The sequence below is a fragment of the Salmo salar genome, chromosome 16 (assembly GCF_965601325.2).
Source record: "Salmo salar chromosome 16, fSalSal1, whole genome shotgun sequence".
Classification (NCBI taxonomy): Eukaryota; Metazoa; Chordata; class Actinopteri; order Salmoniformes; family Salmonidae; genus Salmo; species Salmo salar.
In genome coordinates, this window is record NC_138306.1 from 88,510,225 (window position 1) to 88,537,716 (window position 27,492).

Below are 27,492 nucleotides of genomic sequence, written 5' to 3' on the forward strand. Positions count from 1 at the left end.
GACATGAAAGGGAGCGATACTGTCCGGCTTCTGCAACATGCTCGGAAAACAGGACCACGAATAGGAAAAAAGATAAATAACCGCCAAATAAAGGGGACTAACAAGAAAAGGAAGGTAGATCTTTACTTTTCGGGGTTGTTATTGCACTGCCTGGACAGCTGCGTTGGACAAGCGGTGTGTGCTATCCATTAAACTGAACTCTGGACTTGAAACATGACTCGAACATGTCCGTTCGTTGTCGGGATCGCCTGCTTTGCGATTCTTGGTAAGTGTTTCTTATAGTGATGGTCGATCGAGGACCGTTACTGAGACGGAGGGGGAATGAAACGTCGTCATAATCTCCGCTAGTGTTATATTATCGTGTAGTATGGTGACTGTTAATTCGGCGTAAGGAATTTAGAAATAAATAGATAATTCTATAGGAGCATATGACATAAAGCATATTATTTTATTATGTATTTGAATATACGTTTTTATTTATGGACGTTTCAGTGTAACGTGTTATTTTTTTCTCTCTGTCGTATTTGTACACAACATGTTGATTTCGTCACGATGACCAGGACATGTTGTGTGACAGACAGTAGAAGGTCAAGTGAATCAAATGGGAACAGACAAACGGGCAGTTTGTTTTCCTAAAATCAACAACGCGTCTGTTTCTCTGTCAACCCATTGTTCCGGGAACGCTTCACGTGACCGTAGAGGTGCTTTGTGTGTTGAAACACTGGATCCTCTATGACCGACCATTAGCTGGCCGGTGGCCGCTCAGACTGACACACACACACCACACACACACGAACACACAGATGTGTTGTCACAACACTGTCAAGTCAATCGACTATAAGCTATAGGCCTAATGTAGGTTTGTTTCTACTGTTTTGTGGACAGTTTGTGCGCTGTGCTGCTGTTCATGGACCAGGTCACAGTTTGTGTGCTGTGCTGCTGCTGCCGGTCCAGGGGCGGCGCGTCATGGACCAGGTCACAGGGGCGTGCTGCTGCTGGCCGGCCGGGGCTGTGCTGCTGTTCATGGACCAGGTCACAGTTTGTGCGCTGTGCTGCTGTTCATGGACCAGGTCACAGGGCGCGGCGCGTCTGCCGGTCCGTGGCGCTGTGCTGCTGTTCATGGACCAGGTCACAGTTTGTGCGCTGTGCTGCTGTTCATGGACCAGGTCACAGTTTGTGCGCTGTGCTGCTGTTCATGGACCAGGTCACAGTTTCATTGACATTTGAAACATTTGCCTTTATTTAATATTGATAAGATCCAGGCCTACATAAGAAAGGGAATCAGGATGCTAAGGTGTGTGTGTGGTAGTTAACCTGTGATTACAGTTTTGAGTCACATGTCTTCTCTCTACTGCTGTGGAAACAGTGTTATAGTGTTATAGTGTGGTTGCTCTTTGTTTCAGTGTTGTGTGTGTGTGTGTGTGTGTGTGTGTGTGTGTGTGTGTGTGTGTGTTTTTTAGGGAGGATGTGAGGCAGGCAGGGTCATGTTCAACCCCTGGAGTAAATCTCCCTGAGTCATCACACACACACACACACACACACACACACCTTTTCTGGTCTATATCTGTGTGATGTGATCAATCAGTTTATTCCAGTTAAGAATAAAAATGATTTGTATTTTAACAGTTCCAACCTAGACTAGTTTTCAACAATAATGTCTACAGTGAGATGTATAGTAGACCTGATCATTTCTACAGTGAGATGTACAGTAGGCCTGATCATTTCTACAGTGAGATGTACAGTAGGCCTGATCATTTCTACAGTGAGATGTGCAGTAGGCCTGATCATTTCTACAGTGAGATGTGCAGTAGGCCTGATAATTTCTATAGTGAGATGTGCAGTAGGCCTGATCATTTCTACAGTGAGATGTACAGTAGACCTGACCATTTCTACAGTGAGATGTACAGTAGGCCTGATCATTTCTACAGTGAGATGTACAGTAGACCTGATCATTTCTACAGTGAGATGTACAGTAGGCCTGATCATTGTTGATCTGTACTGTTACTTAGTGTTGCTCTATCAAAAAGCCTGCGTGTCTGTTATGTTCTGTGTGATGTGATCAATCAGTTTGTTCCAGTTCAGAATGAAAATGATTTATTGAATTTTAACAGCAGCATGTCTATTCTGGGCTCTGTTTATGACAGTGTAACATTTAGGTCATGCTCAGCCTTGAAACTGTTTCTGTACTTGTTTTTTAAGTAATCCAGAGTTGAGAACCCTGACTCACATAGATATGTGGTGCCAACTGGATCAGAACACCTACTGGCTTTCTCAGTCAGGCAGGAGACCCCTTCCTTCTGTAGATGAACAACCCAGAACTGTGTGAGTGTGTTCTCAGTCAGGCAGGAGACCACTTCCTGCTGTAGATGAACAACCTAGAACTGTGTGAGTGTGTTCTCAGTCAGGCAGGAGACCACTTCCTGCTGTAGATGAACAACCCAGAACTGTGTGAGTGTGTTTGCCTCAAACAGCATCTTGCTTCAATCAGTTTATTCCAGTTCATAATAATCATTTTATCTTCATCTGTACTGTTACTTAGTGTTGCACTATCAGTAGCTAACTTGCTTTGGTTAATGTTAGCTATTAGCTGTGTACAAGGCCAGGGGATTGTTTGAAAGAGAAACTCACATCTACTACTATGAGAGTTAGTTAGTGCTCCCTTATTTCTGCTTATCATCACCTGTTATAAAATGACAACATTGATTTGCTAGTTGACTTACTTTTCCACTGTCGAAGCGACGTTTCCTGAAGCATTCTGCCCTGTTCTGAAAGAACTCCCTGGGTTTACCGTCATGCTGTGGATGTTTGGTCAGGATGTGTCGTTTTATTAATTTGTTCCTTATGAGAGACTCATTACCAAGTACTTCCACACACAAAACACATTGTGGGTGCTCCTCGTTATAAGTTTGTATGAAAGAGAGAGAAACTCATCGCTGTATATGCGTTTCATGACAGTTGAGTCAGAACTTGCTGTGGCTAGCTTGACTCCATTTAATGACAGCGGTGAGTGGCAACAACAAGTCATTGGCTGACAGCGCATCATCTGCTGCTGAACCACAGTGCTGCGTCGTGTGGGTCGCGGAGTGATCTTCAAGAAAACCGCAGAAAAAAGACCCGGTAAACCGCGAACACATCTCCCTCTCCCTCACTCGCCCAGCTGCCGAACTGACCAGAGACCACTGCTTAAGCAGAAAGCGCACTGAACAGAGAGCAGATGCATTTGGCCAAATCAATTCCAGTAATGAATGAAACCAGAGCCAGCATCAGGCCTCGTCAGGCTCCTTGCTCTGGATGCTGATGACCTCATCTTAGATAGACAGGCTGTGTCCTCAAGTGGCACCCTATTCCTAATGTAGTGCACTACCTTAACCAGGGCCTATAGGGGATAGTGCACTACTTTTGACCAGGGCCTATAGGGGATAGTGCACTACTTTTGACCAGGGGCTAAAGGGGATAGTGCACTACTTTTGACCAGGGGCTAAAGGGGATAGTGCACTACTTTTGACCAGGGGCTAAAGGGGATAGTGCACTACTTTTGACCAGGGGCTATAGGGGATAGTGCACTACTTTTGACCAGGGGCTATAGGGGATAGTGCACTACTTTTGACCAGGGGCTATAGGGGATAGTGCACTACTTTTGACGAGGACCTATAGGGGATAGTGCACTACCTTTAACCAGGGCCTATAGGGCTGCTCAAAAATAGTCCTGGTCAAAGTAGTTCACTATATAGGGAATAGGGTGTCATTTAGAATTCACTCTTAGTTCATCTGACATTCATTCTGTCTGAACACTAGTGCTGATTTGGATGAATTGATCCTCTGAGGAGAGATAGGAAGCCAGTCTAGACTATTGAGGCACGCCCTCTGGTCAGGCACTCCTTAGCCACACACGAATAGCCTGACCTTTAAACAGTATGTCAGTAGACACATATTTAACCCCTCGACCTCTGTCTGTTGTGGTAGCCAGCAGCTGTAAATGAGTCTGAATAGTGCACTATATAGGGTGTGCCATTTGGAACACATAGTAGGTATTAATAGTCTGTAGTAGGCTGTGTGTGCCAGACTAGAGGGTTGGTAATAAAGGGTTTGGTAATGGTACATGCGAAGGAGGAGGGAGGGACCTGCCAGTTTTACATCTGTACTGTCATTACATCATCACGGGAAACATTCTAGAACTCCTCTCATGCTTGGAACTGAACTGCTAGAACTTAATCTGGTCGTACGGACAGGTGGTGATGCTTCTCAGCTGTAGACCTGAGGGTTCTGGATTATGTTCTAGACTTGTGTTCAGGCTGTGAAATCACTTATCTGTCTATCTAGATTGATATGTGACCTGAGTCCCTGTCTCAACTCTAGATTGATATGTGACCTGAGTCTCTGTCTCAACTCTAGATTGATATGTGACCTGAGTCCCTGTCTCAACTCTAGATTGATATGTGACCTGAGTCCCTGTCTCAACTCTAGATTGATATGTGACCGGAGTCCCTGTCTCTGTCTCAACTCTAGATTGATATGTGACCTGAGTCCCTGTCTCTGTCTCAACTCTAGATTGATATGTGACCTGAGTCCCTGTCTCTGTCTCAACTCTAGATTGATATGTGACCTGAGTCCCTGTCTCTGTCTCAACTCTAGATTGATATGTGACCTGAGTCTCTGTCTCAACTCTAGATTGATATGTGACCTGAGTCCCTGTCCCTGTCTCAACTCTAGATTGATATGTGACCTGAGTCTCTGTCTCAACTCTAGATTGATATGTGACCTGAGTCCCTGTCTCAACTCTAGATTGATATGTGACCTGAGTCCCTGTCTCAACTCTAGATTGATATGTGACCTGAGTCCCTGTCTCTGTCTCAACTCTAGATTGATATGTGACCTGAGTCCCTGTCTCTGTCTCAACTCTAGATTGATATGTGACCTGAGTCCCTGTCTCTGTCTCAACTCTAGATTGATATGTGACCTGAGTCTCTGTCTCAACTCTAGATTGATATGTGACCTGAGTCCCTGTCCCTGTCTCAACTCTAGATTGATATGTGACCTGAGTCCCTGTCTCAACTCTAGATTGATATGTGACCTGAGTCCCTGTCTCAACTCTAGATTGATATGTGACCTGAGTCCCTGTCTCAACTCTAGATTGATATGTGACCAGAGTCCCTGTCTCAACTCTAGATTGATATGTGACCTGAGTCCCTGTCTCTGTCTCAACTCTAGATTGATATGTGACCTGAGTCCCTGTCTCTGTCTCAACTCTAGATTGATATGTGACCTGAGTCCCTGTCTCTGTCTCAACTCTAGATTGATATGTGACCTGAGTCTCTGTCTCAACTCTAGATTGATATGTGACCTGAGTCCCTGTCCCTGTCTCAACTCTAGATTGATATGTGACCTGAGTCTCTGTCTCAACTCTAGATTGATATGTGACCTGAGTCCCTGTCTCAACTCTAGATTGATATGTGACCTGAGTCCCTGTCTCTGTCTCAACTCTAGATTGATATGTGACCTGAGTCCCTGTCTCTGTCTCAACTCTAGATTGATATGTGACCTGAGTCCCTGTCTCTGTCTCAACTCTAGATTGATATGTGACCTGAGTCTCTGTCTCAACTCTAGATTGATATGTGACCTGAGTCCCTGTCCCTGTCTCAACTCTAGATTGATATGTGACCTGAGTCTCTGTCTCAACTCTAGATTGATATGTGACCTGAGTCCCTGTCTCAACTCTAGATTGATATGTGACCTGAGTCCCTGTCTCAACTCTAGATTGATATGTGACCTGAGTCCCTGTCTCAACTCTAGATTGATATGTGACCTGAGTCCCTGTCTCAACTCTAGATTGATATGTGACCTGAGTCCCTGTCTCAACTCTAGATTGATATGTGACCTGAGTCCCTGTCTCAACTCTAGATTGATATGTGACCTGAGTCCCTGTCTCAACTCTAGATTGATATGTGACCTGAGTCTCTGTCTCAACTCTAGATTGATATGTGACCTGAGTCTCTGTCTCAACTCTAGATTGATATGTGACCGGAGTCTCTGTCTCAACTCTAGATTGATATGTGACCGGAGTCTCTGTCTCAACTCTAGATTGATATGTGACCTGAGTCTCTGTCTCAACTCTAGATTGATATGTGACCTGAGTCCCTGTCTCAACTCTAGATTGATATGTGACCTGAGTCCCTGTCTCTGTCTCAACTCTAGATTGATATGTGACCTGAGTCCCTGTCTCAACTCTAGATTGATATGTGACCTGAGTCCCTGTCTCAACTCTAGATTGATATGTGACCTGAGTCCCTGTCTCAACTCTAGATTGATATGTGACCTGAGTCCCTGTCTCAACTCTAGATTGATATGTGACCTGAGTCCCTGTCTCAACTCTAGATTGATATGTGACCTGAGTCCCTGTCTCAACTCTAGATTGATATGTGACCTGAGTCCCTGGCTCTGTCTCAACTCTAGATTGATATGTGACCTGAGTCCCTGTCTCAACTCTAGATTGATATGTGACCTGAGTCCCTGTCTCAACTCTAGATTGATATGTGACCTGAGTCCCTGTCCCTGTCTCAACTCTAGATTGATATGTGACCTGAGTCTCTGTCTCAACTCTAGCCCTCTACTACCCTCTGCTGGTCATTTCTTAGTACTGATGTTTCCCTGCACTGGATGGAGTTTGCTTGATGTTGTTGCTCAGGTTGTACAGTCGTGGCCAAAAGTTTTGAGAATGACACAAATATTAATTTCCACAAAGTTTGCTGCTTCTGTGTCTTTAGATATTTTTGTCAGATGTTACTATGGAGTACTGAAGTATAATTACAAGCATTTCATAAGTGTCAAAGGCTTTTATTGACAATTACATGAAGTTGATGCAAAGAGTCAATATTTGCAGTGTTGACCCTTCTTTTTCAAGACCTCTGCAATCCGCCCTGGCATGCTGTCAATTAACTTCTGGGCCACATCCTGACCGATGGCAGCCCATTCTTGCATAATCAATGCTTGGAGTTTGTCAGAATTTGGGGGGTTTTGTTTGTCCACCCGCCTCTTGAGGATTGACCACACGTTCTCAATTTGATTAAGGTCTGGAGAGTTTCCTGGCCATGGACCTAAAATATCTATGTTTTGTTCCCAGAGCCACTTAGTTATCACTTTTGCCTTATGGCAAGGTGCTCCATCATGCTGGAAAAGGCATTGTTCGTCACCAAACTGTTCCTGGATGGTTGGGAGAAGTTGCTCTCGGAGGATGTGTTGGTACAATTCTTTATTTATGGCTGTGTTCTTAACCTCTCTAGGGTCGGCGGGACGAAATCGTCCCACCTACTCAACAGCCAGTTGAATCCCGTGGCGCGTTATTGAAATACCTTAGAAATGCTATTACTTCAATTTCTCAAACATATGACTATTTTACACCATTTTAAAGACAAGACTCTCGTTAACCTCTTACATCTAGACGTTCCGCTAGCGGAACACCTGCTCCAATATCCAATGATAGGCGTGGCGCGAATTACAAATTCCTCAAAAATACAAAAACTTCAATTTTTATATGACTATTTCACAGCATTTTAAAGACAAGACTCTCCTTTATCTAACCACACTGTCCGATTTCAAAAAGGCTTTACAGCGAAAGCAAAACATTAGATTATGTCAGCAGAGTACCAAGCCAGAAATAATCAGACACCCATTTTTCAAGCTAGCATATAATGTCACAAAAACCCAGAAGACAGCTAAATGCAGCACTAACCTTTGATGATCTTCATCAGATGACACACCTAGGACATTATGTTATACAATACATGCATGTTTTGTTCAATCAAGTTCATATTTATATCAAAAAACAGCTTTTTACATTAGCATGTGACGTTCAGAACAAGCATACCCCCCCGCAAACTTCCGGGGAATTTGCTAACAATTTACTAAATTACTCACGATAAACGTTCACAAAAAGCATAACAATTATTTTAAGAATTATAGATACAGAACTCCTGTATGCACTCTATGTCCGATTTTAAAATAGCTTTTTGGTGAAAGCACATTTTGCAATATTCTAAGTACATAGCCCAGCCATCACGGGCTAGCTATTTAGACACCCGGCAAGTTTAGCACTCACCAATATCAGATTTACTATTATAAAAGTTTGATTACCTTTTGTTGTCTTCGTCAGAATGCACTCCCAGGACTGCAACTTCAATAACAAATGTTGGTTTGGTCCAAAATAATCCATCGTTATATCCGAATAGCGGCGTTTTGTTCGTACGTCCCAGACACTATCTGAAATGGTAAATCAGGGTCGTGCGCATGGTGCAATTCGTGACAAAAAAATTCTAAATATTCCATTACCGTACTTCGAAGCATGTCAACCGCTGTTTAAAATCAATTTTTATGCAATTTATCTCGTAAAAAAGCGATAATATTCCGACCGGGAATCTCCTTTTCGGCAAACAGAGGAAAAATCACGAAGACGGGGGCGGCCAGGGCACGCGCCTAAGCCCACAGTCCCTTGATCGGCCACTTGAGAAAGGCGATAATGTGTTTCAGCCTGGGGCTGGGATGACGACATTCTGTTTTTTCCCGGGCTCTGAGCGCCCATGGAAGACGTAGGAAGTGTCACGTTAGAGCAGAGATCCTTTGTAAAAGATAGAGATGGCAAAGAAGTTCAAGAAATGGTCAGATAGGCCACTTCCTGTAAAGGAATCTCTCAGGTTTTGACCTGCCGTTTGAGTTCTATTATACTCACAGACACCATTCAAACAGTTTTAGAAACTTTAGGGTGTTTTCTATCCAAAGCCAATAATTATATGCATATTCTAGTTACTGGGCAGGAGTAGTAACCAGATTAAATCGGGTACGTTTTTTATCCAGCCGTGAAAATACTGCCCCCTAGCCATAACAGGTTAATCTAACCACACTGTCCGATTTCAAAAAGGCTTTACAACGAAAGAAAAACATTAGATTATGTCAGCAGAGTACCCAGCCAGAAATAATCAGACACCCATTTTTCAAGCTAGCATATAATGTCACATAAACCCAAACCACAGCTAAATGCAGCACTAACCTTTGATCTTCATCAGATGACAATCCTAGAACATTATGTTATACAATACATGCATGTTTTGTTCAATCAAGTTCATATTTTTATCAAAAAACAGCTTTTTACATTAGCATGTGACGTTCAGAACTAGCATACCCCCCCGCAAACTTCCGGTGAATTTAATAAATTACTCACGATAAACGTTCACAAAAAGCATAACAATTATTTTAAGAATTATAGATACAGAACTCCTCTATGCACTCGCTATGTCCGATTTTTAAAATAGCTTTTCGGTGAAAGCAAATTTTGCAATATTCTCGTAAAAAAGCGATAATATTCCGACCGGGAAAGCGTGTTTAGGTTCAAAGACGAAAGAAAATAAAACATGGGGTCGACTCGTGCACGCGCCTCAGCCCATTGTCCTCTGATAGAGCACTTGCCAAAAGCGCTAATGTTTTTCAGCCAGTGGCTGGAATTACATCATTCAGCTTTTTCCCGCCTTCTGAGAGCCTATGGGAGCCGTAGGAAGTGTCACGTTACAGCAAAGATCCTCAGTCTTCAATAAACAGAGTCAAGAAGCTCAAGGAATGGTCAGAGAGGGCACTTCCTGTACAGAATCCTCTCAGGTTTTTGCCTGCCATATGAGTTCTGTTATACTCACAGACACCATTCAAACAGTTTTAGAAACTTTAGGGTGTTTTCTATCCAAAGCCAATAATTATATGCATATTCTAGTTTCTGGGCAGTAGTAATAACCAGATTAAATCGGGTACGTTTTTTATCCGGCTGTGTAAATACTGCCCCCTACCCCCAACAGGTTAAGCAAAATTGTGAGTAAGCCCACTCCCTTGGCTGAGAAGCAACCCCACACATGAATGGTCTCGGGATGCTTTACTGTTGGCATGACACAGGACTGATGGTAGCGCTCACCTTGTCTTCTCCGGACAAGCTTTTTTCCGGATGCCCCATACAATCGGAAAGGGGATTCATCAGAGAAAATGACTTTACCCCAGTCCTCAGCAGTCCAATCCCTGTACCTTTTGCAGAATATCAGTCTGTCCCTGATGATTTTCCTGGAGAGAAGTGGCTTCTTTGCTGCCTTTCTTGACACCAGGCCATCCTTCAAAAGTCTTCACCTCACTGTGTGTGCAGATGCACTCACACCTGCCTGCTGCCATTCCTGAGCAAGCTCTGCACTGGTGGTGTCCCGATCCCGCAGCTGAATCAACTTTAGGAGACGGTCCTGGCGCTTGCTGGACTTTCTTGGGCACCCTGAAGCCTTCTTCACAACAATTGAACCACTCTCCTTGAAGTTGTTGATGATCCGATAAAGGGTTGATTTAGGTGCAATCTTACTGGCAGCAATACCCTTGCCTGTGAAGCCCTTTTTGTGCAAAGCAATGATGACGGCACGTGTTTCCTTGCAGGTAACCATGGTTGACAGAGGAATAACAATGATTCCAAGAACCACCCTCCTTTTGAAGCTTCCAGTCTGTTATTCGAACTCAATCAGCATGACAGAGTGATCTCCAGCCTTGTCTTCGTCAACACTCACACCTGTGTTAACAAGAGAATCACTGACATGATGTCAGCTGGTCCTTTTGTGGCAGGGCTGATATGCAGTGGAAATGTTTTTGGGGGATTCAGTTAATTTGCATGGCAAAGAGGGACTTTGCAATTAATTGTAATTCATCTGATCACTCTTCATAACATTCTGGAGTATATGCAAATTGCCATCATACAAACTGAGGAAGCAGACTTTGTGAAAATTAATATTTGTGTCATTCTCAAAACTTTTGGCCATGACTGTACAGCAGCTGTGAGATGAGACTAGCACCACAACATTTCTAAACCAAGACTGCTTACGAAGTGCATCACACAGGAATGCTTGCGAAACAGACCAGGCCAGAGGTTTGGGGTTTGAGAAGTCAATAAGAGAAGTGAAGAATTCTTCCTTAGTAGTTGGTTTTCTCTAAATCTTGAGTCACAACCTAGATTGGAGGCGATGTCTGAAGTAGTTGAACATGTTATTACTCCATGTAAGAGGTTCTAGTTTGGCTGGTTCTAGTGAATGGTGATGGCCACCCAGGGGCTCCTGACAGAGTGACTGATTCAGAACTTCTCTTCAACCACTTGGATCCATTTTTATTCAGCCAGGTCAATCAGAGAACAGTGAAGTTATAGGATGTAATATGTATGTATGGTTTCTGTAACTGATGGAAACAAGTATTACGGTTTAAATAATCAATGGAACAATAAGCATTATAAAAGATAAAACCTTAACATACTGTGAACTGATCAAAGTACACGATAGTCCCAAGGTAATAGACAGGGGTTAGTAGGCTACAGTTAACCCAATATTTTTAAATGTTTTTATTTAACCTTTATTTAACTAGGCAAGTCAGTTAATAAGAACACATTTTTATTTACAATGACAGCCAAACCCAGACGACGCTGGGCCAATTCTGCACCGCCCTATGGGACTCCCAATCATGGCCGGATGTGATTCAGTCTGGATTCGAACCAGGGACTGTAGTGACGCCTCTTGCACTGAAATGTAGTGCCTTAGACCACTGCGCCACCCTAATATAATATAATGTGCCCTAGTGCCGTCGATAGGCTATAAAACATCATCATATATATATATATATATATATATTTATATATATATTAGTGTGTGTGTTATATATATATATATTTTAAACATAAAGGACCGTAAGTAGCATAATGTGAACCACAACGTGGTCCTTAGGTCAATACATACCTGAATGGGCCCTAGCAAACCATATGCTAAAGGCTACTAGTTAGCATTATCATACAACATGGGTTCTACAATCTATTAACAGTATGTCCTTAATATAGCACAGGACACAGATAACTCGCTTAGTCAAGAAGGCATACTGGAGAGTTCTCTGATGGCTACCAAACAATGTCTGGTGTAGTGTGTGTGAATGGTGGTCAGCTGGTGACATCTGACGCGTCAGGTGAGCGGTCAGGTGACTTGGCGGCCATTTTGGAGAAACACTTTGCCACTGTGATAGTGAGTTTGATAGTGAACTGGGAATAATCCACAACACTCCAACCTCATGAGAGTGAAAAACTTGTAATTTTCCTGAAAAACAACTTAATGTCAAAGGAGGGTCTTTGATTTGACGGCATGCACACGTGCAGTTTGGCATGAGACCACCGTTAGAACAGATAACGTGTTTCTGCACATGCGCTTGATATCACTTTATAAGCCTGATCATGGATTTCTATTGGAGAAGCAGTTTCTGCCTGTCTTCATACTGTACTGACTGATAATACTACTCAGGTTGTGTGACAGTAGTCCAGTCAGTCATGGTTATAGTGGTAATGATGATATCTCCTCCCAGGTTGTGTGACAGTAGTCCAGTCAGTCATGGTTATAGTGGTAATGATGATATCTCCTCCCAGGTTGTGTGACAGTAGTCCAGTCTCAGGTCACTCTGGAGGTGACAGAGGGAAACTCCACCTGTATAAAAGCTGAACTCTCCGCCTCCTTCTCCATCACCTATGACACCGCCAACGGCACGGTAAACTACATCCCCCACAATCCTCTCCGGCTTAGAGAAACAGATTGTACATTTGATAATGTCCTGAACATAAGTCTCTCTTCCCAAGACAACTGTGTGCATGAGTTTGGGCAAACCATACTATCCTGAACATGTTTTAAATGTACAAACTTCTTCTCTCCAGCGTACGGTGATGGTGCCCCTCCCAGGGTCGGCGGTGGTGGGTGTGGCCAGCTCGTGTGGGGGTGACGGCCGCTCCCCCTGGCTCGTGGCGTTGTTCGGGGATGGCCACGCCCTGGGCCTCGGCTTCTCATCCAATGACAGTCTGTACAGCGTTGCTAAACTCACCCTGCAGTATAACCTCAGTGATGTCTCCAACTTCCCAGAGGCCAACAGCACCGGTGAGAAAGAGACACACACACACACACACACACACACACACACCACATTAACACACATTAACACACGGAGGCACGCTTTGCGCATACACACACACACACACACACACACACATTAACACACGGAGGCACACTTTGCGCATACACACACACACACACACACACACACACACACACACACATTAACACACGGAGGCACGCTTTGCGCATACACACACACACACACACACACACATTAACACACGGAGGCACGCTTTGCGCATACACACACACACACACACACACACATTAACACACGGAGGCACGCTTTGCACACACACACACACATTAACACACGGAGGCACGCTTTGCACACACACACACACACATTAACACACGGAGGCACGCTTTGCACATACACACACACACACATTAACACACGGAGGCACGCTTTGCGCATACACACACACACACACATTAACACACGGAGGCACGCTTTGCGCATACACACACAAACACACACACACATTAACACACGGAGGCATGCTTTGCGCATACACACACACACACACACATTAACACACGGAGGCATGCTTTGCGCATATACACACACACACACACATTAACACACGGAGGCACGCTTTGCGCATACACACACATACTAACACACGGAGCCACGCTTTGCGCATACACACACACACTCACACACACACATTAACACACGGAGGCACGCTTTGCGCATACACACACACACACACACATTAACACACGGAGGCACGCTTTGCGCATACACACACACACACACACACACACATACTAACACATGGAGGCACGCTTTGCGCATACACACACACACACACACACACATTAACACACAGAATGGATTATTTGATTTCTGAACAATGTGTCTTGTCTGTTTTTCTACAGATGTGGTAACTGTGGAGACGACCTCTGTAGGGATGGTTGCTAGGGTCAACACCACCTACAGATGTATCAGCGCCTCACCTGTCATTGTGGGAGGAGCCACCGTCACCTTCTCTAACGTCACCATGGAAGCCTTCATGACAGGAGAGGATCTGAGCTCCAACGGTACAGCCCCCAATCCCACCCTTTTCCCTAGATAGTGCACTACTTTGGACCAGGGATCATTTGGGATGCACCCTTATTGTCCATCACTGACCATTAACCACTGACCATCAACCATTAACAACTGTACACTGACCATCAACCATTAACCACTGTACACTGACCATCAACCATTAACAACTGTACACTGACCATCAACCATTAACAACTGTACACTGACCATCAACCATTAACAACTGTACACTGACCATCAACCATTAACAACTGTACACTGACCATCAACCATTAACAACTGTACACTGACCATCAACCATTAACAACTGTACACTGACCATCAACCATTAACAACTGTACACTGACCATCAACCATTAACAACTGTACACTGACCATCAACCATTAACAACTGACCATCAACCATTAACAACTGTACACTGACCATCAACCATTAACAACTGTACACTGACCATCAACCATTAACAACTGTACACTGACCATCAACCATTAACCACTGTACACTGACCATCAACCATTAACAACTGTACACTGACCATCAACCATTAACCACTGTACACTGACCATCAACCATTAACCACTGTACACTGACCATCAACCATTAACCACTGTACACTGGCCATCAACCATTAACAACTGTACACTGACCATCAACCATTAACAACTGTACACTGACCATCAACCATTAACAACTGTACACTGACCATCAACCATTAACAACTGTACACTGACCATCAACCATTAACAACTGTACACTGACCATCAACCATTAACAACTGTACACTGACCATCAACCATTAACCACTGTACACTGACCATCAACCATTAACAACTGTACACTGACCATCAACCATTAACAACTGTACACTGGCCATCAACCATTAACAACTGTACACTGACCATCAACCATTAACAACGGTACACTGGCCATCAACCATTAACAACTGTACACTGACCATCAACCATTAACAACTGTACACTGACCATCAACCATTAACAACGGTACACTGACCATCAACCATTAACAACTGTACACTGACCATCAACCATTAACAACTGTACACTGACCATCAACCATTAACAACTGACCATCAACCATTAACAACTGTACACTGACCATCAACCATTAACAACTGTACACTGACCATCAACCATTAACAACGGTACACTGACCATCAACCATTAACAACTGTACACTGACCATCAACCATTAACAACTGTACACTGACCATCAACCATTAACAACTGTACACTGACCATCAACCATTAACAACTGTACACTGACCATCAACCATTAACAACTGTACACTGACCATCAACCATTAACAACTGTACACTGACCATCAACCATTAACAACTGTACACTGACCATCAACCATTAACAACTGACCATCAACCATTAACAACTGTACACTGACCATCAACCATTAACAACTGTACACTGACCATCAACACTTTGGTTATTCCTTTACATGTTTGACTTTGACCATTTACCTTATGGTGTTTAAATGAACAGTATGAGGCTATTGACCCGTGTTGTGTGATAGCTGGTCTGAACCGTATGAGGGTATTGACCCGTGTTGTGTGATAGCTGGTCTGAACCGTATGAGGGTATTGACCCGTGTTGTGTGATAGCTGGTCTGAACAGTATGAGGGTATTGACCCGTGTTGTGTGATAGCTGGTCTGAACAGTATGAGGGTATTGACCCGTGTTGTGTGATAGCTGGTCTGAACCGTATGAGGGTATTGACCCGTGTTGTGTGATAGCTGGTCTGAACAGTATGAGGGTATTGACCCGTGTTGTGTGATAGCTGGTCTGAACCGTATGAGGGTATTGACCCGTGTTGTGTGATAGCTGGTCTGAACCGTATGAGGGTATTGACCCGTGTTGTGTGATAGCTGGTCTGAACCGTATGAGGGTATTGACCCGTGTTGTGTGATAGCTGGTCTGAACCGTATGAGGGTATTGACCCGTGTTGTGTGATAGCTGGTCTGAACAGTATGAGGCTATTGACCCGTGTTGTGTGATAGCTGGTCTGAACCGTATGAGGCTATTGACCCGTGTTGTGTGATAGCTGGTCTGAACCGTATGAGGCTATTGACCCGTGTTGTGTGATAGCTGGTCTGAACCGTATGAGGCTATTGACCCGTGTTGTGTGATAGCTGGTCTGAACAGTATGAGGGTATTGACCCGTGTTGTGTGATAGCTGGTCTGAACCGTATGAGGCTATTGACCCGTGTTGTGTGATAGCTGGTCTGAACCGTATGAGAGTATTGACCCGTGTTGTGTTGTGTGATAGCTGGTCTGAACCGTATGAGGCTATTGACCCGTGTTGTGTTGTGTGATAGCTGGTCTGAACCGTATGAGGGTATTGACCCGTGTTGTGTGATAGCTGGTCTGAACAGTATGAGGGTATTGACCCGTGTTGTGTGATAGCTGGTCTGAACCGTATGAGGGTATTGACCCGTGTTGTGTGATAGCTGGTCTGAACAGTATGAGGGTATTGACCCGTGTTGTGTGATAGCTGGTCTGAACCGTATGAGGGTATTGACCCGTGTTGTGTGATAGCTGGTCTGAACCGTATGAGGGTATTGACCCGTGTTGTGTGATAGCTGGTCTGAACCGTATGAGGGTATTGACCCGTGTTGTGTGATAGCTGGTCTGAACCGTATGAGGGTATTGACCCGTGTTGTGTGATAGCTGGTCTGAACCGTCTGTACTGTTCTTCCCAGAGAGTGTGTGTACTGCTGACCAGAGCTTCACCACAGCCCCGCCTCCACCCCCCTCCACCACCACAGCAGCCCCCGCCCCCGTCCCCACCCCCCCTGGAACCCCCAGCCAGGGCAGCTACTCTGTCTCCAATAGCAACGGGACCGTCTGTCTGCTGGCTCGCATGGCACTGCAGCTCAACATCTCCCACTTCTCTGCCTCGCAGAATAAGGTAACCCACACGCTCATGTACACACACACACACACACACACACACACACACACACACACACACACACACACACACACACACACACACACACACACACACACACACACACACACACACACACACACACACACACACACACACACACACACACACACACACACACACACACACACACACACACACACACACTCACACACACACATTGTCTGAGAAACACACAATAACCTGTCCCTCTCCTCCTCTTTGACAGACTATCCAGGAAGTAGTAAACCTGCTGCCCAATCAGACGACCAGCTCAGGATCATGTGACCCCACCAGCGCCACCCTGGTGCTGACGCAGGCCAATGCCACAAACCTCAGCTTCCTGTTTACTCTGGTGACATCATCACTCTACTGTTTACCTGTCTGTCAGTCTTTTACACTTTTGTGTGTGTCTGTGTCTGTCTGCCTCCCTGCCTGTCTGGTTATCAGTCTATCTGTCTCCCTGTCTGTTTACCGGTCTGCCTGTCTGTCAGTCTCTTTACCTATCTGTCTGTCTGCCTGTCTGTCGGTCTCTTTACCTATCTGTCTGTCTGCCTGTCTGTCGGTCTCTTTACCTATCTGTCTGTCTGCCTGTCTGTCGGTCTCTTTACCTATCTGTCTGTCTGCCTGTCTGTCGGTCTCTTTACCTATCTGTCTGTCTGCCTGTCTGTCTGTCTCTTTACCTATCTGTCTGTCTGCCTGTCTGTCTGTCAGTTCTCTCTCCTCTCCTCCGTGACTGATGTTCTTTCTTCTCTTTCCAGAACAGCACGTCTAACAGGTACCACCTGACTGGTCTGTCTGTGGTAGCAGCTTGGTCTGATATGACAGGTTAGTGTTTCCTCTGTTATCAATAGTGTCCATATAGACCAAACAGGACTGAGATTATATATACTACCCCTCACCTTTACCACCTCTCTCTATCTATCTCTCTATCTATCTCTCTTTCTATCTCTCTCTCTCTAGCTCTCTCTAGCTCTCTATCTATCTCTCTTTCTATCTCTCTCTCTCTCTCTCTAGCTCTCTCTAGCTCTCTATCTATCTCTCTGTTGAGGATTTACTGTTCCATAACAATGTCTGGATCTCTGTTCACCTCTACCTCTCTACACTACCCCTCTCTCTCTCCCTCCGTCCTGTCTCTCCCTCCCTCCAGCCCCGTTCAACACCAGTAACAGTAGTCTGGACTACCAGCGTGGCTCCCTGGGCCGTAGCTACATGTGTATTTCAGAACAGACTCTGGTTGTAGACCAGAACTTCTCCCTCAACACCTTCCAGCTGCAGGTCCAGCCCTTCGGCATCACCAGAGGACAGTTCGCACAAGGTACTGGATACGATCTAATCTAGTGTTCTCTCTCTCTACCCTTTCATATGATCTATCCATCTCTCTTCTCTCTCTCTACCCTTTCATATGATCTATCCATCTCTCCTCTCTCTCTCTCTCGCCACCCTTTCATATGATCTATCCATCTCTCCTCTCTCTCTCTACCCTTTCATATGATCTATCCATCTCTCCTCTCTCTCTCTACCCTTTCATATGATCTATCCATCTCTCTTCTCTCTCTCCACCCTTTCATATGATCTATCCATCTCTCCTCTCTCTACCCTTTCATATGATCTATCCATCTCTCCTCTCTCTCTACCCTTTCATATGATCTATCCATCTCTCCTCTCTCTACCCTTTCATATGATCTATCCATCTCTCCTCTCTCTCTACCCTTTCATATGATCTATCCATCTCTCCTCTCTCTCTCTACCCTTTCATATGATCTATCCATCTCTCCTCTCTCTCTCTACCCTTTCATATGATCTATCCATCTCTCCTCTCTCTCTCTACCCTTTCATATGATCTATCCATCTCTCCTCTCTCTCTCTACCCTTTCATATGATCTATCCATCTCTCCTCTCTCTCTCTACCCTTTCATATGATCTATCCATCTCTCCTCTCTCTCTCTACCCTTTCATATGATCTATCCATCTCTCCTCTCTCTCTCTACCCTTTCATATGATCTATCCATCTCTCCTCTCTCTCTAACCTTTCATATGATCTATCCATCTCTCCTCTCTCTCTCTACCCTTTCATATGATCTATCCATCTCTCCTCTCTCTCTCTCTCTCGCCACCCTTTCATATGATCTATCCATCTCTCCTCTCTCTCTCTACCCTTTCATATGATCTATCCATCTCTCCTCTCTCTCTCTACCCTTTCATATGATCTATCCATCTCTCCTCTCTCTCTACCCTTTCATATGATCTATCCATCTCTCCTCTCTCTCTCTACCCTTTCATATGATCTCTCCATCTCTCCTCTCTCTCTATCCTTTCATATGATCTATCCATCTCTCCTCTCTCTCTCTACCCTTTCATATGATCTATCCATCTCTCCTCTCTCTCTCCCCTTTCATATGATCTATCCATCTCTCCTCTCTCTCTCCACCCTTTCATATGATCTCTCCTCTCTCTCTACCCTTTCATATGATCTATCCATCTCTCCTCTCTCTCTCTGCCCTTTCATATGATCTATCCATCTCTCCTCTCTCTCTATCCTTTCATATGATCTATCCATCTCTCCTCTCTCTACCCTTTCATATGATCTATCCATCTCTCCTCTCTCTCTCTACCCTTTCATATGATCTATCCATCTCTCCTCTCTCTCTCTACCCTTTCATATGATCTATCCATCTCTCCTCTCTCTCTCTACCCTTTCATATGATCTATCCATCTCTCCTCTCTCTCTCTACCCTTTCATATGATCTATCCATCTCTCCTCTCTCTCTCTACCCTTTCATATGATCTATCCATCTCTCCTCTCTCTCTCTCTACCCTTTCATATGATCTATCCATCTCTCCTCTCTCTCTCCACCCTTTCATATGATCTATCCATCTCTCCTCTCTCTCTCTACCCTTTCATATGATCTATCCATCTCTCCTCTCTCTCTCTACCCTTTCATATGATCTATCCATCTCTCCTCTCTCTCTCCACCCTTTCATATGATCTATCCATCTCTCCTCTCTCTCTCCACCCTTTCATATGATCTCTCCTCTCTCTCTACCCTTTCATATGATCTATCCATCTCTCCTCTCTCTCTCTACCCTTTCATATGATCTATCCATCTCTCCTCTCTCTCTCTACCCTTTCATATGATCTATCCATCTCTCCTCTCTACCCTTTCATATGATCTATCCATCTCTCCTCTCTACCCTTTCATATGATCTATCCATCTCTCCTCTCTCTCTCTACCCTTTCATATGATCTATCCATCTCTCCTCTCTCTCTACCCTTTCATATGATCTATCCATCTCTCCTCTCTCTCTACCCTTTCATATGATCTATCCATCTCTCCTCTCTCTCTATCCTTTCATATGATCTATCCATCTCTCCTCTCTCTCTCCACCCTTTCATATGATCTATCCATCTCTCCTCTCTCTCTCCACCCTTTCATATGATCTATCCATCTCTCCTCTCTCTCTCCACCCTTTCATATGATCTATCCATCTCTCCTCTCTCTCTCTACCCTTTCATATGATCTATCCATCTCTCCTCTCTCTCTCTACCCTTTCATATGATCTATCCATCTCTCCTCTCTCTCTCTACCCTTTCATATGATCTATCCATCTCTCCTCTCTCTCTCTACCCTTTCATATGATCTATCCATCTCTCCTCTCTCTCTACCCTTTCATATGATCTATCCATCTCTCCTCTCTCTCTCTACCCTTTCATATGATCTATCCATCTCTCCTCTCTCTCTCTACCCTTTCATATGATCTATCCATCTCTCCTCTCTCTCTCTACCCTTTCATATGATCTATCCATCTCTCCTCTCTCTCTCTACCCTTTCATATGATCTATCCATCTCTCTCTCTACCCTTTCATATGATCTATCCATCTCTCCTCTCTCTTTCTACCCTTTCATATGATCTATCCATCTCTCCTCTCTCTCTCTACCCTTTCATATGATCTATCCATCTCTCCTCTCTCTCTCTACCCTTTCATATGATCTATCCATCTCTCTCTCTACCCTTTCATATGATCTATCCATCTCTCCTCTCTCTCTACCCTTTCATATGATCTATCCATCTCTCTCTCTACCCTTTCATATGATCTATCCATCTCTCTCTCTACCCTTTCATATGATCTATCCATCTCTCCTCTCTCTCTCTACCCTTTCATATGATCTATCCATCTCTCCTCTCTCTCTCTACCCTTTCATATGATCTATCCATCTCTCCTCTCTCTCTCTCTCTCTACCCTTTCATATGATCTATCCATCTCTCCTCTCTCTACCCTTTCATATGATCTATCCATCTCTCCTCTCTCTCTCTACCCTTTCATATGATCTATCCATCTCTCCTCTCTCTCTCTACCCTTTCATATGATCTATCCATCTCTCCTCTCTCTCTCTACCCTTTCATATGATCTATCCATCTCTCCTCTCTCTCTCTACCCTTTCATATGATCTATCCATCTCTCCTCTCTCTCTACCCTTTCATATGATCTATCCATCTCTCCTCTCTCTCTACCCTTTCATATGATCTATCCATCTCTCCTCTCTCTACCCTTTCATATGATCTATCCATCTCTCCTCTCTCTCTCTACCCTTTCATATGATCTATCCATCTCTCCTCTCTCTCTCTACCCTTTCATATGATCTATCCATCTCTCCTCTCTCTCTACCCTTTCATATGATCTATCCATCTCTCCTCTCTCTCTCTCTACCCTTTCATATGATCTATCCATCTCTCCTCTCTCTCTCTCTCTACCCTTTCATATGATCTATCCATCTCTCCTCTCTCTCTCTCTCTACCCTTTCATATGATCTATCCATCTCTCCTCTCTCTCTCTCTCTACCCTTTCATATGATCTATCCATCTCTCCTCTCTCTCTCTCTCTCTACCCTTTCATATGATCTATCCATCTCTCCTCTCTCTCTCTACCCTTTCATATGATCTATCCATCTCTCCTCTCTCTCTCTACCCTTTCATATGATCTATCCATCTCTCCTCTCTCTCTCTACCCTTTCATATGATCTATCCATCTCTCCTCTCTCTCTCTACCCTTTCATATGATCTATCCATCTCTCCTCTCTCTCTCTACCCTTTCATATGATCTATCCATCTCTCCTCTCTCTCTCTACCCTTTCATATGATCTATCCATCTCTCCCTCTCTCTCTCTCTACCCTTTCATATGATCTATCCATCTCTCCTCTCTCTCTCTCTCTACCCTTTCATATGATCTATCCATCTCTCCTCTCTCTCTCTCTCTACCCTTTCATATGATCTATCCATCTCTCCTCTCTCTCTCTCTCTACCCTTTCATATGATCTATCCATCTCTCCTCTCTCTCTCTCTCTACCCTTTCATATGATCTATCCATCTCTCCTCTCTCTCTCTCTCTACCCTTTCATATGATCTATCCATCTCTCCTCTCTCTCTCTCTCTACCCTTTCATATGATCTATCCATCTCTCCTCTCTCTCTCTCTCTACCCTTTCATATGATCTATCCATCTCTCCTCTCTCTCTCTACCCTTTCATATGATCTATCCATCTCTCCTCTCTCTACCCTTTCATATGATCTATCCATCTCTCCTCTCTCTCTCTACCCTTTCATATGATCTATCCATCTCTCCTCTCTCTCTCTACCCTTTCATATGATCTATCCATCTCTCCTCTCTCTCTCTCTCGCCACCCTTTCATATGATCTATCCATCTCTCCTCTCTCTCTCGCCACCCTTTCATATGATCTATCCATCTCTCCTCTCTCTCTCTACCCTTTCATATGATCTATCCATCTCTCCTCTCTCTCTCTAACCTTTCATATGATCTATCCATCTCTCCTCTCTCTCTCTACCCTTTCATATGATCTATCCATCTCTCCTCTCTCTCTCTACCCTTTCATATGATCTATCCATCTCTCCTCTCTCTCTCTACCCTTTCATATGATCTATCCATCTCTCCTCTCTCTCTCTACCCTTTCATATGATCTATCCATCTCTCCTCTCTCTCTCTACCCTTTCATATGATCTATCCATCTCTCCTCTCTCTCTCTACCCTTTCATATGATCTATCCATCTCTCCTCTCTCTCTACCCTTTCATATGATCTCTCCTCTCTCTCTACCCTTTCATATGATCTATCCATCTCTCCTCTCTCTCTCCACCCTTTCATATGATCTATCCATCTCTCCTCTCTCTCTCCACCCTTTCATATGATCTATCCATCTCTCCTCTCTCTCTCCACCCTTTCATATGATCTATCCATCTCTCCTCTCTCTCTCCACCCTTTCATATGATCTCTCCTCTCTCTCCACCCTTTCATATGATCTATCCATCTCTCTTCTCTCTCTCTACCCTTTCATATGATCTATCCATCTCTCCTCTCTCTCTACCCTTTCATATGATCTATCCATCTCTCCTCTCTCTCCACCCTTTCATATGATCTATCCATCTCTCCTCTCTCTCTCTACCCTTTCATATGATCTATCCATCTCTCCTCTCTCTCTCTACCCTTTCATATGATCTATCCATCTCTCCTCTCTCTCTCTACCCTTTCATATGATCTATCCATCTCTCCTCTCTCTCTCCACCCTTTCATATGATCTATCCATCTCTCCTCTCTCTCTCTACCCTTTCATATGATCTATCCATCTCTCCTCTCTCTCTACCCTTTCATATGATCTATCCATCTCTCCTCTCTCTCTACCCTTTCATATGATCTATCCATCTCTCCTCTCTCTCTACCCTTTCATATGATCTATCCATCTCTCCTCTCTCTCTCTACCCTTTCATATGATCTATCCATCTCTCCTCTCTACCCTTTCATATGATCTATCCATCTCTCCTCTCTCTCTCTACCCTTTCATATGATCTATCCATCTCTCCTCTCTCTCTAACCTTTCATATGATCTATCCATCTCTCCTCTCTCTCTACCCTTTCATATGATCTATCCATCTCTCCTCTCTCTCCACCCTTTCATATGATCTATCCATCTCTCCTCTCTCTCCACCCTTTCATATGATCTATCCATCTCTCCTCTCTCTCTCCACCCTTTCATATGATCTCTCCTCTCTCTCCACCCTTTCATATGATCTATCCATCTCTCCTCTCTCTCTCCACCCTTTCATATATCTCTCCTCTCTCTCTACCCTTTCATATGATCTATCCATCTCTCCTCTCTCTCTCTACCCTTTCATATGATCTATCCATCTCTCCTCTCTCTCTCCACCCTTTCATATGATCTATCCATCTCTCCTCTCTCTCTCTCTACCCTTTCATATGATCTATCCATCTCTCCTCTCTCTCTCTACCCTTTCATATGATCTATCCATCTCTCCTCTCTCTCTCTACCCTTTCATATGATCTATCCATCTCTCCTCTCTCTCTCTACCCTTTCATATGATCTATCCATCTCTCCTCTCTCTCTCTACCCTTTCATATGATCTATCCATCTCTCCTCTCTCTCTCTACCCTTTCATATGATCTATCCATCTCTCCTCTCTCTCTCTACCCTTTCATATGATCTATCCATCTCTCCTCTCTCTCTCTACCCTTTCATATGATCTATCCATCTCTCCTCTCTCTCTCCACCCTTTCATATGATCTATCCATCTCTCCTCTCTCTCTCCACCCTTTCATATGATCTATCCATCTCTCCTCTCTCCTCTCTCTCTACCCTTTCATATGATCTATCCATCTCTCCTCTCTCTCTCTACCCTTTCATATGATCTATCCATCTCTCCTCTCTCTCTCTACCCTTTCATATGATCTATCCATCTCTCCTCTCTAACCTTTCATATGATCTATCCATCTCTCCTCTCTCTACCCTTTCATATGATCTATGTATCTCTCCTCTCTCTCTCTACCCTTTCATATGATCTATCCATCTCTCCTCTCTCTCTCTACCCTTTCATATGATCTATCCATCTCTCCTCTCTCTCTCTACCCTTTCATATGATCTATCCATCTCTCCTCTCTCTCTCTACCCTTTCATATGATCTATCCATCTCTCCTCTCTCTACCCTTTCATATGATCTATCCATCTCTCCTCTCTCTCTATCCTTTCATATGATCTATCCATCTCTCCTCTCTCTACCCTTTCATATGATCTATGTATCTCTCCTCTCTCTCTCTACCCTTTCATATGATCTATGTATCTCTCCTCTCTCTCTACCCTTTCATATGATCTATCCATCTCTCCTCTCTCTCTCTCTCTACCCTTTCATATGATCTATCCATCTCTCCTCTCTCTCTCTCTCTACCCTTTCATATGATCTATCCATCTCTCCCCTCTCTCTCCACCCTTTCATATGATCTATCCATCTCTCCCCTCTCTCTCCACCCTTTCATATGATCTATTCATCTCTCCTCTCTCTCTACCCTTTCATATGATCTATCCATCTCTCCTCTCTCTACCCTTTCATATGATCTATCCATCTCTCCTCTCTCTACCCTTTCATATGATCTATCCATCTCTCCTCTCTCTCTCTACCCTTTCATATGATCTATCCATCTCTCCTCTCTCTCTACCCTTTCATATGATCTATCCATCTCTCCTCTCTCTCTCTACCCTTTGTCAATGGTTGTCCTTGATTAGAAGTTCTCTATTTGTATCAATGAACTTGACATTATTTTTTCTGTTTGTGTTTCTCCCTCCCTCCTCTCTCCCTCCACATCCCTCCTCTCTCTCCCTCCACATCCCTCCTCTCCCTCCCTCCACATCCCTCCTCTCCCTCCTCTCTCTCCCTCCACATCCCTCCTCTCATCCCTCCTCTCTCTCCCTCCACATCCCTCCTCTCTCTCCCTCCACATCCCTCCTCTCCCTCCCTCCACATCCCTCCTTTCCCTCCCTCCACATCCCTCCTCTCCCTCCCTCCACATCCCTCCTCTCCCTCCCTCCACATCCCTCCTCTCTCTCCCTCCACATCCCTCCTCTCTCTCCCTCCACATCCCTCCACACCCCTCCTCTCCCTCCCTCTAGCGGAGGAGTGCCAGTTGGATCAGGATAACATGTTGATTCCCATCGTTGTGGGAGCCGCTCTGGCCGGCCTGGTTCTCATCGTTCTCATCGCTTACCTCATCGGCAGGAAGAGGAGCCATGCTGGATACCAGACCATCTGAGAACACTGACACACAACCTGTGTGTATCAAACGGCACCCTATTCCCTATATAGTGCACTACTTTTGACCAGAGGTCTATGGGGTAGTGCACTACTTTTGACCAGAGGTCTATGGGGTAGTGCACTACTTTTGACTAGAGGTCTATGGGGTAGTGCACTACTTTTGACTAGAGGTCTATGGGGTAGTGCACTACTTTTGACTAGAGGTCTATGGGGTAGTGCACTACTTTTGACCAGAGGTCTATGGGGTAGTGCACTACATTTTTAGTCATTTAGCAGACGCTCTTATCCAGAGCGACTTACAGTAGTGAATGCATACATTTCATAAAACATTTTTTTTCCCTCCGTACTGGTCCCCCGTGGGAATCGAACCCACAACCCTGGCATTGCAAACACAATGCTCTACCAACTGAGCCACACGGGACTAGAGGTCTATGCGGATTCTGGTCAAACTTAGTGCACAATATAGGGAGTCTTTTCAGACAGACTGCAGAGAGCCTGACGCTCCAACCAACCACTGCTACTGATGACTGACTGGACCATGTACAAACCCAGCCCTCTCTGCAGTGTGTGTGTGTCCTCTGTATATTGTTATTCACAGCAGCTCATGCTCAGCTACCTACTAACAGACTACTGCCTGGTCAAACCTACTATCCCCCTCGTCTCTCTGTCTCTAGCCCATCTCCACTGCAGCTGGCTCAGTATACCTTTTTAGTTCTGATATCATTTCATGTTTGACTTGGGTGGATTCTCGCTTTAAAAGGAATTTAAAGATTTTTTTAAAAATAAATCTGATATTAAATGATAGTATTCTCTTATGGAAGAGTGGGTCTTTGCTAGAACCACGTTTTGTGGTGGACTCAACCAGCTTCCCTTCCTTCCTCATCTCCTTTCCTTCAGGACCACCATCTTTTCTATGACATCACCTAGGGAGGTCTGAAGACTCCTGTGGGGGGAAAAAGGGAAACTTCAATGTCTAACAACTCCACTGTGGTCAGAAATACTGACCGGATTATCTTGTATGTCACAAGAACATTTGACAGGCCGTATGTGGGGGGTTGTGTTTTTACTGCATTTCAAAACAAAGGGGTGTGGACGGTGTTGGACTGAGGAACAGAACAAGCTGGTTACCTGATGGATGTGTTGAACTGGTGTGAAATATAGTGGAACTCTTCCTCTCCTCCCATGAGATTGTGTTGATATCGATTGTAGCAAGTTGATCTGATTTTTGTAGAGAATGCTTTGATCATTTTTCTTATATGCGTCTTGCTAAGGTCAATAAAAGACATTTGAAACTTTCTTCTGCTTCCTGAGTTGAGAATAGATGGGGTTTGTAGTTCCCAGCATTAGAGACTACAGGGACTACAAACGTATCAAAAAACAGACGGGGGTCACACGA

The 27,492-nt window shown here is 44.4% G+C and overlaps 1 protein-coding gene across 1 annotated transcript; it reads left to right on the forward strand.

Moving 5' to 3' along the window:
• On the forward strand, positions 1-27,392 carry lamp1 (lysosomal-associated membrane protein 1). The gene is given in 9 exon segments (NM_001165374.1): positions 1-265; positions 12,449-12,567; positions 12,731-12,947; positions 13,851-14,012; positions 16,756-16,964; positions 17,215-17,340; positions 17,747-17,813; positions 18,136-18,303; positions 25,955-27,392. Coding segments are annotated over 9 exon segments (1,260 nt in total). The 5' UTR covers positions 1-213; the 3' UTR covers positions 26,095-27,392.
• Positions 27,393-27,492: the final 100 nt, after the last annotated feature.